Source organism: Rhamphochromis sp. 'chilingali' (assembly GCF_963969265.1).
Source record: "Rhamphochromis sp. 'chilingali' genome assembly, chromosome: 1".
Lineage (NCBI taxonomy): Eukaryota > Metazoa > Chordata > Actinopteri > Cichliformes > Cichlidae > Rhamphochromis > Rhamphochromis sp. 'chilingali'.
This window is the reverse complement of record NC_137929.1, coordinates 60,576,382-60,591,913: the sequence shown is the minus strand read 5'-3', so window position 1 is coordinate 60,591,913 and position 15,532 is coordinate 60,576,382. Positions and strand designations below refer to the sequence as shown.

Below are 15,532 nucleotides of genomic sequence, written 5' to 3'. Positions count from 1 at the left end.
CCTTTCCATGTAGTGGACCTTCCTTTATTGGTTCATTTGTGGGGCACTGGTGTGGGACTGACTTCTTTTCTTTGTGGAAAGTTATAAAGAATACAATTAAGAGAAAATATAAATATAATTCAGTACTTCTTTATTCATAAATTCATATACAACCAATCAGGCTGCCCCTCCCTGAACCTGATTCTGCTGGAGGTTTCTTCATGTCAAAAGGGAGTTTTTCTTTTCCACTGTTACCAAACTGCTTGCTCATAAGGGGTCATAAGGCTGTTGGGATAGTCTCTGTTTTCTTTGTACTGTTGTACTTGAGGCAACTAACAACACACTATATATATTGTGTATATAAATAAAAATGAATAGAATTATGCATATCTCTAAAACCAGTGCCACTAGACAACTCAGTGGTCTCTTGTCTTCATAAGAAAGTGCATGCATAAGGTGGTGCATAAGGTGGTGCATGAGGTGGCAACAATAATTTCGCTCAAGTGAAAGAGCTTGGTCTGTGGTAGGCGAGGTTTCTTGTTTGTTGCTGCATTTCACAGTCGCCTCGGGTTTTTGTGAATGTCAGGGGGCTGGGTCTGCATTTTGTATTTTTTGATTCCTTGTAATGTTAAGTTCAAGTGTATTATTAGCAGAGGTGTGGACTCGAGTCACATGACTTGGACTCGAGTCAGACTCGAGTCATTAATTTTATGACTTTAGACTTGACTTGAAAAAATGTTCTAAGACTTGTGACTTGACTTGGACTTTTACACCAATGACTTGGGACTTGAATTGGACTTGAACCGGTTTACTTGAAAAGACTTGATATTTTACCCCAAATATAAAATTTAACATGCATATTATATAGAGATTGAAAATGTGACATCATTCACGGGTAGAACCGCAAAGGATTCTGGGAACTCGTGGCAAGCGGTACTAGCGCACGCAGACTTTCAATTAAAATCAGTTATACAGCGATAAAAAGAAACACAAAAATGTCAAGAAGCTGTTGTATTATTAACTGCAACAGCCGGTCGCATGACAGCCACGGGAAGCCGACGGATAAAGAGATCGGTTGTTATCGGATTACGTCGTTGAAGAGAAATTGTTTTGAGCCATGTTTCCGAAGTAACAAAGACGCGACGGATGGCCTGGATTGCAGCCATTCAAAGACCAAATATAACGTCCCAGAACACTCCAGCTCACAGGTTAGTCTGCTCCAAGCATTTACACGAAGGTCAGTGTTTTTTAGTAGTTAATGCGTCATTTTTCTTAACATAATTGGTGATATAGGTTACAAGCAAGTCTGGCGCTGAACAGAAATTGTCGCGCTATGCTCCTTTATTTATTGTGTTTATTGTGCATAAATAGTGAATTGTCCTGACACAATATTGCGTTTCGCTTCTGTTATTATGGTACATTGACAAAAACATATACTTTTATTCACAGGATAAAACAGGTTTTTTGTATCACTAATTGCCCTGTGCGATTACAGCATACAATATTGTTGTCACTGCTACATTTCTGTGATGCTACCAGAAATTATTTCCACTACTAATTAATTACCGTTGAGCTCAAAGGTCCTATTAATAAACTGTTAAGGAATGTGTATTTATGAAGACAATTTGTGAGACTGGTAAACTTATGATACGTACGATGGTCTTTCGTTCTACACGGTGCATTTCAAGGTCCTGCACCCATCCGTCGGTAAACTGTACCTGGGCTTGTTGCAGTGACCTGAAGTTACTAAACTTCATGAGTGTATGCACTCACTCCAAGAACCGTATGATTATAAATATGCATATAAATATGCTAAGATGAGATAGCTGACTTCATCTAACTAGCAAATGTTGTCCAGGCTACGTTGGTGATGCAGTTTTTTTTAATATGTATGATATTTTTGTCATGCGATTTTAAAGCTGGTCCTACATCCAAGAATAACATGCAGCTTATCTCAGAACTGTCGGTGAAAATTATTCTTGGAGCTAGGTTTAATTGAGCTGCATTTTAAAGAGGTGCAATTTCACAATTTGTGTATATTTTCTAAGTTCACTATTTTGTCATGTGTTGAGAAAAACACAGATTTTAAAATTACATGGTCTAATATTTACATTTAGCATAACTGCAACATTATTATTATTTTTTTTTTTAAAGACTCGAAAGGACTTGAAATTCAAAGTTTCAGACTTGTGACTTGACTCGGACTTTTACACCAGTGACTTGAGACTCGACTCTGACTTGCCTGACATTACTTGAGACTTGACTTGAGACTTGAGGATAAAGACTTGAGACTTACTTGAGACTTGCAAAACAATGACTTGGTCCCACCTCTGATTATTAGTATGTCTTAGTTAGGTTTTGTTTAAAGTTTCGTCCAAGCTCCCTTGTTTATGTGTCGTATTCTGTTCTATCTGTATGATTTTTTTGTTATGTCTGTCTCGTCCCCTTAGCTGTTTTGATGTTCCTCTTGTTGTGTATCTTTTGGTCTCCCCAGGCTGACTAGCCAAACAGCAACTTGCCAGGGGGCTAGCCCAAAGAGCTTTACACATCCAGTCATCCACCCATTCACACACCTTTTCACACACTTGTGATGGCAAGCTACATTGTAGCCACAGCTGCCCTGGGGCGCACTGACAGAGGCGAGGCTGCCAGACACTGGCGCCACCGGGCCCTCTTACCACCACCAGTAGGTGAAGTGTCTTGCCCAAGGACACAACGACCGAGACTGTCCAAGCTGGGGTCAAACCGGCAACCTTCTGATAACAAGGCGAACTCCCAACTCTTGAGCCACGATCACCCCCAAGCTGTTGCAGCTCCTTCTTAAATCCATCACTTTAGGGTACAGGCAGGAAAAGGCCCACCTGGTGCTGGAACTGAAGAATTCAGGAGACCCGCTCATCGGGAGTGCCAAAGTTCCCATTTGTACAGGTCATAAATGGAAGCCACAGGAAGAGTTAGGTCATGCCATTTTCGATCTACGGCATGAAGACTTGTTAGGGCCATTTAAACCAGTCACAACCACTGCCCTGGGCTTAGAATCAGAATACTTTATTGATCCCTGGGGGAAATTATTTTTTGTTACAGTGCTCCATTTTAAACCAACATTAAGACAAGACAGACAAGACACTAACTAAGAATAGTGTTTTGGAGGAAGGAAGTGTTAGATTTGTATTGTTGATTGTCATTTATGCTTAGAAATATTTACTTATATATGCTTAGAGTTTTGTAATTAGTTGTAGATTGGTAGAGGTTTTGATCCTTGATAGTCTGCAAACTTTGTGTGTATTAGACAGCACTTTGGGAGCATGAGAGGTCATACCGTGTCTTATTATTTTATGGTAGGATTAACGTAGTTGCGTCTGTTCTAGTCTAAGTGCTCTTTGTTTAGATGAACTGCAGGACTTCCTCACCGTGTTATCTAGGATGAACCATCTAGGGTGAGGGGGAGGCTACCCTCTTCCTGACCAAGGATGTTTGACCCTTTGATCAGCAGTCCACACACACACACACACACACACACACACACACACACACACACACACACACACACACACACACACACACACACACAGGCAAGGTACTCTTTGTTTGTATGTAGACGTCATATGTTAATGAACTTATGCATATTCATGTAACCTCAATAAAAGGACAGTGTATGGGAGAACGGACGAGACCAACTGGAGTCAAGCGGTTGTCCAGTTCTCTCCCGTGCACGAGTAACATGAAGAACTTTGCCTATTTGTGTCTTGCTTAGCAGTGTAATTATATTGTCTTAACGTTCCAGCGAATAGGTTTATGCTACAAACCTAACATTAATTGGTCCTTCGATGCCGGAGCCCTGGAATCGCATTCACCGAGGGGAGGAGAGGCACGCTGAAAGCCTGACGTCAGCCGGGAAGTTCCTGTGGATTCGCGGTCTGTCTTTTCTCCTCGATGAATGACGGTCGGCGGGATTCGGGCTGATATTACACTCTAAGCAACGCCAAGTAAGTTTAAAGAGGCCGACTCTATAACCGTGTCGTTGTGCAGTCTCCGCCACTGTGTGAGGCGTTGAGAAGAGGCCGACTCTATAACCGTGTCGTTGTGCAGTCTCCGCCACTGTGTGAGGCGTTGAGAAGAGGCCGACTCTATAACCGTGTCGTTGTGCAGTCTCCGCCACTGTGTGAGGCGTTGAGAAGAGGCCGACTCTATAACCGTGTCGTTGTGCAGTCTCCGCCACTGTGTGAGGCGTTGAGAAGTTCGCTACTTTGTGTAGCGATACCCGGGTTCCTTGCTACTTTGTGGAGCAAGAGGTTCCTCGCTACTTTGTGTGGCTAGAGGTGAGTTCTCCGCCGCTTTGTGGGGCGTTGAGAAGTTCCGCGGGGTCCAGATTGTGCTGGACGATAGGCCTATTTTGTGTTGTTGTTGTTGTTGTTGTTGTTGTTGTGTGAGTGTGTGCGGAGCAGAACATGTGGTCTGTGACACCGACTGTTGTTGTTATCATGGGTTTCTAAGCAACCAAGAGTGAGTCGGAGGGAGACAGACGTTTGTGCTGGACTTTGCTCCTGGCAGCACAAAGTATTTATGTAAAAAAGAGAGGGAGCGACGGCTCCACAGCTGCGCGGGTTCACGCGAGCGCGGTCACGCGGGTTTCACGCGGACCTGAGCCGTGCGGTTAATCGCAGGCTTAAAAATGGAAGAGATTAAAATGTTAGAAGTTTTCAGAAAACACACCAGCCTTGAAGAGCGTGTGGAGAAGGCCAGCCCACATCAGCAGCTATGCTCTGGTGGGTGGCTGTCCCCCCACCCCTTGCTGACACAAAACGTTAACTCTTCAGCCTGTGTGCCAGACCATAGACGTAATTGAGGTGGATAGTTGTTAAAAGTCATCTACATTACGCTTGTGGTTGCTTAAATTCAGTACGATGACATGTGAGGTGAAGTGATATAGATAAATATTTAAACTACTGAAGTGCATAGAGGCACTTGACCTGTGTGGAAGACTGTCGTCTTATTATGAACCATTGTTGAGATATACAGCACACCTGTGAAAACAACTAATATGCTGAACCCTGTATGAAACATCTAAAAGTACATGATGGAGAAGCTGAGTTGAATATGAAAGTGTAAGACTTTGCCACTGTGGGCAGAGCAACTACTGTGTGATGTTGCGTTGCAGTTTTTTTTTTTCTTCTGAGCTGATGAGCAGGCTACACATTATCAGATCGAGAGCTGTCTGAGAACTACTCTAAGAGAGGGAAACAGCGCTATGATAACTGTGATAACTGGAGTGTGCAACGTTTCCATGAGCAGTTTTCCTGCATCTTGACTTGTGTGTAGAGTGTTCATAACATCAGCATCATGTTTTTGATTATTTGTTTTGTTGGGTTGAAAAATAGTTAAATAAACTGGTGATCATATTTACGGATCACCATGGCACATATCATCAGCCATGTGATTTATTTTTGCAGATGACAAAGTGAGTGTGAATGTGTCTGACATCACAGTGTTTTTGTGCACTGTGCAAGAGTAATTGCCTTTGATTGTGAGTGACAGCGGTGATTTTGCAGGTCACCAGCTATTGTAAATAAAAAAAAAAAAAAAAAAAAAAGAGTGAATAAGAGGGAGAATTTATATTGTAGGAAAAAATAATAGGAAAAAATAATCATAGGAAAAAGGTTTTGTGTTGATCAACCAAAAAAAACAACTATAATTTCATTTTCTGCTTTTAAGAAAGGACTGTTCACAAAAACACAGAGCGAGAGAGAGAGAGAGATATGTGTTGATTAAGCAGTGATGATAATAATGAAATGTCTTAGTTTGTCACTTTCAGGTGAAAAGCAGACCTGAATCAATTTTCCACATGCAGCGGTCGGAAGAAAGTTATAGTTTAACATCATTGGAAACATGCAGGCCAAGTTTCTGGCTGACTTATTTACAGTGCCATGTGTTTCTCAACCTCACAAGCGATCTCACTCCTCCCTGAAGATAAGGAATGCAGCTCCATGATAAAGAGACAGCAGCAAGTCCTGAGCACAAAAAGTCCCAGCAAAGCAGCAGCAATGTGGATAAACAGCAGCAGAAGAAAGCAAACCCATCTTCCTGTCTGATTGGATGAATTCCACGGAGGGGCGAGCAAGATGGCGGTGGCAGCATGTTGAAATGCTCAAAAAGGACTGAGTGACTCGGGCAAGCCACATGCAGCTAGCATGCTGGCTAGCGACATGAAAGAAATGGACCCTTCGTGATGCGTTCAACGTGCCAGCGCTGTGGTGGGAAAGGCTCCATCATAAACACGCCCTGCGCCGAGGTTCAGGCCAAGAAGAAGAAGACGATGACTTCCAAGCCCAAGAAGGTCGGCCTCAGCGTGGGCGAGCTGATTGTGAAAGCCGTGGCCGCTCTCAAGAAGGCTCTGGCTGCCGGAGGCTACGATGTGGACAAGAACAAGGCCCGTGTCAAGACCGCCATCAAGAGTCTGGTGGCGAAGGGCACTCTGGTGCAGACCAAGGGCACCGGGGCCTCCGGATCCTTCAAGATGAACAGGGTTACTGAGACCAAAGCTAAGACGCCCGCCGCGGCCAAAGCCAAGAAACCGGCAGCAGCTGCTAAGAAGTCGCCCAGGAAGGCAGCAGCAGCAGCACTTCAGCCACTAGCACGAAGTCAACCGCATCAGAGGACAATAGTGAGAGTGGCTGTGACTTCACTGTGCATGTGAAGAAAACGTTTGAGGAGAACTGAACAGTTGGAGTTTGACATTTGCCACCTGTGGAGTAAAATGGCAAGAAGAGACAGTGGGACACAGGACAAAGCTGAAGGAGAACTGCCGGCTGTTGGACTGTTGAAGTGGGAGAGGACAATAGAGTGAGAAGACTAGGTGAGAACACATAGGAATTATTTAATGTGGGAAATCAAAATTTGGGTTAGCAAACCTGGGGAAAAACAAAACTGACTGCTTAAGTTGGAAAATTGAGACGGAGTCTGAAACATTGCGAAAATAGAAACATATACAAAATCACACACACACAAGCAGAACATGCATTAACCCTACTAACAATTCCAAACACAAAATGACTCATGAAGACTCATAGCACATTAGTTAAGAAATGATTAAATAATAGCAGAGAAGTGTGTAGGAAAGGCAGCTTTAAGAACATGCTCTGCTGGAGATGCAGCTCCACAGACATGCATTAGACCTGCCTAATAACACAAACACATGTAATGAAAATTAGCTTGTTATCTTTCATCAGTGTTAAAATAGTGTCAATTTAGCAGACACTTGTTATTAAATACTGAATTTATCTAATGCAAAAAATTGACTCTCCAGGTTGCAGGACAACAGTTTAACTTTTGTGGGAAAAAAGATCCTGGTTTGACCAACCAGTGATCAGACAATAAATTTAGTTGTTAAAATGGTAAATTGGGAGAAGCTTCCTGCTTGATTGAGGCAGCACATGTAATTTACTGTATGAGGGAAATTGTCTTTTGTGATACTATTTTGAACATGCTTTTCTGTCGTCCTGTCAACTTAGTGGGTTAATAGTTGATATGCAAATTAGTGATCGGTTTTAGATTAATGAAAGGTGATTGAATTCTAGCACGAGTGAATGAGATGTGTTGGAGTTGTTGTGTGTTGAGTGGAGACTCTAAAACACTGAGTTTCCTGCTTTGATGTGCGAGTGAATCCTGTATTTAGATACACAACTCTGAATACGTCAGAACAGACTGTTTTGTGAAGTGCATGACAGCATGTCACATGTTTTATGATGAAGGGAAAAAAAGGAAAATTGAATAAAATAGATCTGTGGCCTAAATGAGTGAAGAGCACAGACCTGGTAATTAAACTCATAGCTAATAAGACATTAGGATTATGTTGTGTGTTGTGCAGCTGATGGTTGATTTGGAGTGAATCTAGCTGATGATTTTTCTTTTGTTGTGAAGTTGAGCCTGCCGATTAGTATGATGGTATGATGAACCATGCTAATGGTATGATTTACCTGAGATGAGGAGTTTGTGTCATGACTTAACAAGGCCTTTTTATTTTGATACTTTCACAGTGCACTGAAAGTTTTGTTTGATAATCTCTGTTATTTTTCATTTTTATCTTTTGAACAGGCACTGATTTTGTTTGTCTATTTTCTTTTCTTTAAGCAGATCTGCACGTCGGGAATTAAAAATGCTACACGTCGTCGAGAAAATTGTGCCAAGTGAGTTCTCCACATTTAAATGGACTCTGGAGAAAGCCACTTATTTGGGACAATTATTAAATGACAGTCCCAGTCCAAAAGGATTCAGCGATGTAATCCAAACTAAAGTTCTTCTTTTTCTTTTTGAAATGACGTCATTTTGCTGAGAGTGGAAACTAAATGCGACGATAGGTTCCACTATCAGCAAAGAAAGAAAGAATGAATGCATGAATGAGTGAGTGAAAGGAAAACAAACTGACTGACTGGTAAAAGCTGACAAAAGCTGACAAGACTTTACTGATGTAACACGACTGTGTGAAGTTGACCCCCGCCTGGCAGGGGTGCAGATGAGTCTGTGTGTGCTTCCCTTTACAGGAGCAGAAAGATGACAGCAACACTCGAGGTTGCATGATGATTTAACCTTTTAAATGCCATTTTCTGTGTCTGTGCATTTATCAGGTGTGTTATTCATAGGCTTGAGTTGCTCACAGAGATATCTGTGACAAAGTATGCATACGCCTGCGCAAGCGTTAATATTTGCATTTTCTTTTCTTACAGCATGCCAGTTCTTCATGTGAATTGATGATGCGATTTATACCAGGACAACTGGTTGATGTTTTTTCCTACTACAGGATTTCTGGGTTTATGTGTGAGGAAAACTGTGTTTACAGGTTATGAGTGGTGATGCTGTTGCATTGTGTTGATGGGAAAATGTGAAGGTTACTTTGATAATGTGAATAACATGTGTGAAATTTCCTGTGTTGAGAACTGGTGTTACTTCTTTCCACAGCTAGGGTTGACTTTATGGTGTTTTTATGGCACCTCTGGAACCTGTTGACCTGTGTCTGACCTCTGTCTGACTACAGTCAATGTGTATTGCTAATGTTAGTTTCTTTGAGAATGCTGTGGAAGATTCAGCTGAAACGGACAAGTGACATGAGTAAAACAAATAAGAGATACAGTGTTTCTGGGGTAGTTTGATATGGGCTCATTAGCTGGCCACTTTTGAGCCCATAGTCATATATAAGTGGAGTGACTTTGCTTAAGAGCAGTCACCGATTACATTAATGTTGCCTGAGTACATGGGATGATCCATGTCTGAGGTGACTTATGAAAATAATTGTAGTTTGCTGATTTGAGAAAACCTGCACATGACACTTGTCTTGCTGATGTTGAATGCTTCTTGTCCTTATGATACAATTGTTTACAGGTATGGAGTTTGATTTTACTTCCAGATTTTGTTTTCCAGGCCATGATGGTGTGTATGCAGGCTCCTGGGAGAGCCAGGTGTTAAGCAAACTTAATATGCAAAGCACACTAACATTTTCATTGCAGGATTATAGGTCCAGGGTGGTGCTACTCCAGGGGAGGAGATGCCCTGATGTTGCCTGGGATATGATCTAGCTAATCTTTTTCTTTAAGACAGGAATCCAGGTTTGATGAGTTGACTCATGGGTGTGTCCATGCGTCAAGAGGAGGGGTCCAAGGATTAACATTAAACAATGTTTTTTATTATTGTTGCAGTGATTTGTGTGATTAGCCGTTTTATTTACAAATATTAAACCTATGCAAGTGGTGCACCCATGTTCAGATGAGGCTTTGATGGCCTATAAGTGAAGTTCACTGAACTAAAGAATGTGGTTTGATGATTGTTGACATACTCTCCAAATAGTTTGTCTTCCTAGCAAGGAAATACAGGTGCAGCAGTAATCTCCTGAGAAATCTTCAGAGGCCCAGTGAGAAGCGCATAGCTGACAGGACCAGGCAGTGGTTGAGGTCAAAGATCAAGCTGGTTGGGGCCCATCATGAAATCAGACCTTGGAGCCACAGCAAGGACCATGAAACTGCCTGCAAAATAGAGGAGAGGATCGTCCACAAGATGGGAGAGAGGCTTCAGGAGGATCAGAGATCATCTTCAGCACAGCAGACATCACACAGAGAGCTGTGCTACTAAGCTTCCAGGAAATCAAGAGGAGACTTCCCACAGCAAGATTTTAAATAAAATGAAAGATTCAATATTGACGCTGAGGAAGACAACTAAGGTGTACGACGTGCTCTGCCTTAAACCTTCAGCAGCGTTGGAACATGAAAACTCGTGGGATGAGGGGAGCGTGCCAAGCTCCATCGACAGCGCAGAAGGAGTTCGAGGATGACATCATGATTCTGTGAAAGCACAGGAACCAGAAGCTATGGTGGTGATGACAGCAGTTTCCTATGAACATCACCTAATGCTGTGCCACTATACTGTGCATACGATGACACTCTGAAGGCTGCTGGGATCATAACAGCAGTAAGACAAGAGAACCCTGCACCCTTTCCACAGAGGTGTTTCTCTGCAGAGCGTGGACAATGAAGGAGTCATAAATATCCCCCTCGCAGGATGAAGGCCTGAAGTGAGGTAATGGGAGGCCATAAAACTAGAGTGCTGAGAGGTCTGCAGCTCTGGAAATAGCTGAGAACCATGTTGACAAACAACAAAACTAACTGGTATGTTTGAATGTTTATTCTACATACGTTTGGACTCTGGTCCTATGGACAACGATGGAAACAACTGGAAGAGACATTCATGACGCCCTGCAGAACTCAAACCACTCTGCAGAGAGACATGTGATGTGCACACCTGGAGGAAGCATTACCAAGCTGAGATGTTTTTGAAAATGTTACTTTTTTATTTTCACTATTAAATTAACAATTTCTTTGTTTGCTCGTAAGATGCAGTTTGCCATGAGATGAGCTCAATGAGGAATGGGATAACTGCTAATACATTTGTTGAACTGTGTACCTTTTCAGTAATTTAGGGTGATTTGACATATGTTGAGTATAAAAATGTTTGCATTGAAACTGTCAGACATGAGGTATTCATACCTGGGAACTTTTCAGGCATAAAGGTCAAAAAGGGGGGAAATGTTAGATTTGTATTGTTGATTGTCATTTATGCTTAGAAATATTTACTTATATATGCTTAGAGTTTTGTAATTAGTTGTAGATTGGTAGAGGTTTTGATCCTTGATAGTCTGCAAACTTTGTGTGTATTAGACAGCACTTTGGGAGCATGAGAGGTCATACCGTGTCTTATTATTTTATGGTAGGATTAACGTAGTTGCGTCTGTTCTAGTCTAAGTGCTCTTTGTTTAGATGAACTGCAGGACTTCCTCACCGTGTTATCTAGGATGAACCATCTAGGGTGAGGGGGAGGCTACCCTCTTCCTGACCAAGGATGTTTGACCCTTTGATCAGCAGTCCACACACACACACACACACACACACACAGGCAAGGTACTCTTTGTTTGTATGTAGACGTCATATGTTAATGAACTTATGCATATTCATGTAACCTCAATAAAAGGACAGTGTATGGGAGAACGGACGAGAGCTACTGGGGTCAAGCGGTTGTCCAGTTCTCTCCCGTGCACGAGTAACATGAAGAACTTTGCCTATTTGTGTCTTGCTTAGCAGTGTAATTATATTGTCTTAACGTTCCAGCGAATAGGTTTATGCTACAAACCTAACAGGAAGGTTCAGGGTTTCAGTAGTCATCATCATGGGCTCATCGGATTAGAATGAGAATAAGCAGTCATCATTTGCAGGTTTTGTCGTTTTATTGTATAACGGATAAAGGAAAGAAAGACACACATGGACTGCTCTCTCTAAAAAGGACAAAGTATGATTTAAGTAACTCAAAATGATACATAAACTCAGGAGACTCAAAGAGAAACTCACCTCAGCTGCCGCCCCATGTGGGAGTGAAGAAAGAGTGAGGGGTAGGTGAGTGCAGTCCTTATATACTGTGTGACATATAATGTGTGACAGGTGAGTGCAATTAAGGCCAAGCACCACACCCAATCAAAGGTGAGGAAAAGAAACAAGGTGCATCTGGTGAAGTGAATGTGCTGAAAGGTGAGCCTTTACAACAGCTGCCCCCATATTTCTACTGAGAAATATGTTCAAAGGATCAGAGATGCTCCTTTTCACAAAGCGGGGGCAGAGGAGTCAGACATGCTACAGGTCTACTATAGGTTCAGGGGGTCGACCTAGAGGTCGACAATGCAGGCTAGACAGTTCAGGGGGCCGACCATGTAGCCAGCGGTGGCGGCAAAGCAGGTCCAAATGCCAACCGCATGGGATGCAGCGGCAGGCCCAGACCTGCAGACCGTTGGGCAGTTTTGCAGGTGCTGGGGGCAATGTACGGGGCTTGGCAGAGGCAGGACCAGGTGATGCAGGAGCAGGCAGCGCCCTGACCACTGGCGGAATGGCAGCCACAGGCGGTGGAACTGGTGATAGTGGCACTGCCAGTGACGACGTAGGTACTGCTGATGGTAGAGTATGAGGTGGCTGAATGAATTCAGAGCCATCAGCGGACACAAGGATGTGCTGGAGCGGTTCTCCTGAACCTGAACTGGAAGATGTGAATAAACATTGGGCATGCGTGGAACTGCTCTGGGGTTGGAAGTCTGTGATTGGACCTTGGAGTGTCCATCCTAAGCGGGTTTTGACTGCTGCAGGAGATCCAAATGGTCCATGTCTAACTGGTGCAATAGGCGTAATAAGGTGGGTATGATCAGAGCCTATGAGCAGTAGTGGAGCTGCTTTGTTAATGAAGGTTAATGGGATACCTTGAAGATGCTTGTATCTCCGTTGAAGAGAGGATACGGTAGGGCTGCTCGATTATGGCAAAAATGATAATCACGATTATTTTCACTGAAATTGAGATCACGATTATTTGACGATATTTATTTAACCCTTTAAGACCTACTATAGAACCAAGTCCACCAGAGCTTATATTATTTTTTTACATGCTGTAGTGCCATTTGTGGGAGCATTTCAAGTTGCTATACATCAATACAACTGTTATAGCCCATATTTTAATAATATGTATGCATTAAGTCCATAGTAATTACATAAATTGCAAAAAAGTGCAATAAACTACAAAAAAAATTGAAAATCGCTTTTGTTTTGTTTACATATATTTCTACTTGGAGAAATTTAAGAGGTTTATCCCTCAAAACTTTAAATACAATAAAGTTGCAAAAAATAGTTTACAACAACAGGAAATTTATTTTGAGTGTCTTCATAGTTTTATTTTGGAGATACAGCAATTTTTATATACTGCAGGAAAAACAAAAAACAATCCTATGATGCAAATTTGCAAAGAAAACAGCATGTGCATCATTTCACTGTGGGAAGTGTTACGAACAGCTGATAGGAACGGCAAAACGTGTTTCTGGAATATTATGTTTTTGTTCCTGCAAGCGCTTTTTATGCAATTTTTGCAAAGCTATATGTGGAACGAAACCGTGACCGAGGACAAGCTGATGGCATCAGATGTAAGTACAACTCCTCCGGTTTCATATGCAAAACAAATTATTGCGCTAGCTTCCACGGTTCAGGTTCTACAGGGATTTAACAATAGTTACGCAAAACGGAGCGTGCTGCTCTGACCGGCTTTAAAGGGTTAACAATGACTTTAAAAAAATAATATAAAATAGTGTGCAACACCACTGAAGTTTTTTTTTTTTAAACTCTCTTTTCAACCAACGGCAGTCACTCTCCAAATAACTTCTGCTTAGCTTTCCGAGCTTCCCTCGGGTCCTCTTAATCAGCGTCTCCAACCTTTTTTGCGCCACGGACCGGTTTATGCCCGACAATATTTTCACGGACCGGCCTTTAAGGTGTCGCGGATAAATGAGGGAGGGGCTAATAATCGGCTCAGTCATTTTTAATGATCGTTGAAAGCCCAGATCGTAATCGTGATTAAAATTCGATTAATTGAGCAGCCCTAGGATACGGGGTAGGTGTGGTCTGAAAGTGCTAAGCGACTTGCAGTGAAGGCATTATTAATTGTGTAAGTTTTCTCTGGATGTGCGATGGGAGAAATCTGGAAACTTACACAAGAACCTTGAATGGTTTCAACTTCTTGATGGACCGTTCTAAGTGATAATCTCTGCTTCCCCAGTTAGGTTGAGATGCTGTGCAGCTGATGTTAGAAGAATGGTACGCTGGGAGCCATCGTCAAGTACTGCATATGTTTCAAGAGTTCTTTTGCCATTTCGCAGGAGCACTTTCACAACCTTTAAAAGGACACTGGGACAATCACTAGGTCTATCAAAGTGTAGTGTCCTCACTACAGGATTAGTTTCAGTTTTAGGTCTCTGATTCACCTCACATAGGATCTGTAGATGTAGTCCCATACAGGTGGCACATGCTTTCCTCAGGTCACACTTTGCGGCCTGATGAGTCCTAGCACAACGCCAACACCGATTGTTTCTCTTTATCCAGTTTATTTTCTCATCCTTTGTCTTGTTAATGAACTCAGGGCACTTGCTAATGTGGTGTTCAGGTGAGCAGCAATATGCACATCTTGCCTTAGTTATTATGATCGGTTGTGCTGCCTGTACAGGATCGTCAGATGTATTTGCTTCATGTAATATTGTTGTGAGTGGAGAGGTGTACTTATGGGCAGGTCGTGGCTGGTTAAAGGATGAAACAGGACTGTCCTTTCTTGGTTGACACTTGCACTCTATTTGCAACCAGGATGAGAACAAAGGTAAGTCATACATCATATCTCCTTGTTCCCTGTAAATGTGCCGTTTGAAGTGACTGGAATGCTCTGCGGGCAACTTTTCAAGTAGGCGATCGACATGGGAGCCACAATTTAGTTCTGTCTGTCCTTGATCACCCATAGTGCTAAGCAAACCAACTAAAGCTTGCACATGAAGAGCAAAGTTATCCAGAGTCCGACCATCACCTGCTCTGTTAGGAGGAAGCTCCAGTATATTCCGTAGCTCTTTCAATGCCAGCTGTCTTGGTTGCCCATAACGCTCATCAAGAGCTTTGATGGCTTGAGTGTATGGGTCAGGAGCATAGGAAAAGGAAATAGCTAACCGTTTAGCTTGGTCTACTTTCAGATGATCGAGGAGGACATGATATTTAAAGTGCTCCGTCTCATGAGGGTCAAGCAGGTTAGTAAGGGCCATTCGTAACAGCCTATACTGGATTTCATCTTCTCTGGTAAGGTCTGGGAAAGAAGGACCCTCAAGTTTATACACATGTGTTCTAGTGCTAACAGGGTGACTAGAACTAGCAGTAATGGGTACTGAAGGTTTTTGTGCATGCAAACCATCAGATGTAGCTGGTTGCTGCTTTACAGGAGGGTGCTGCCTTGGTTCTGGAATGCAAACGAGAGGTTGAGCGGGGTCTTCATCTAGAGGAACAGCAGGTTGAACACATGAAATCTGGTGGGGACCTTGCAGTGGTGTGGCCAAGAAATTAAAAGGAGTCTCATCTGGTGTCGGAAAAACTGGTCTAGGCAAACCACTTGAAGGAACCGCAGCATCTAATATTGTTGAATTAGGGAAAGGAGGGCTAGCAGCCAGAACTGCACCAGAGTGACA

At 42.6% G+C, this 15,532-nt stretch overlaps 1 protein-coding gene across 1 annotated transcript; it reads left to right on the top strand.

Annotated features, from left to right (window-relative positions):
* Positions 1-5,612: 5,612 nt before the first annotated feature.
* On the top strand, positions 5,613-8,243 carry LOC308411663 (histone H1-like). Its single transcript, XM_080905633.1, has one exon. It carries the CDS (start codon positions 6,206-6,208, stop codon positions 6,671-6,673), a length of 468 nt encoding a protein of 155 aa, XP_080761759.1. The 5' UTR covers positions 5,613-6,205; the 3' UTR covers positions 6,674-8,243.
* Positions 8,244-15,532: the final 7,289 nt, after the last annotated feature.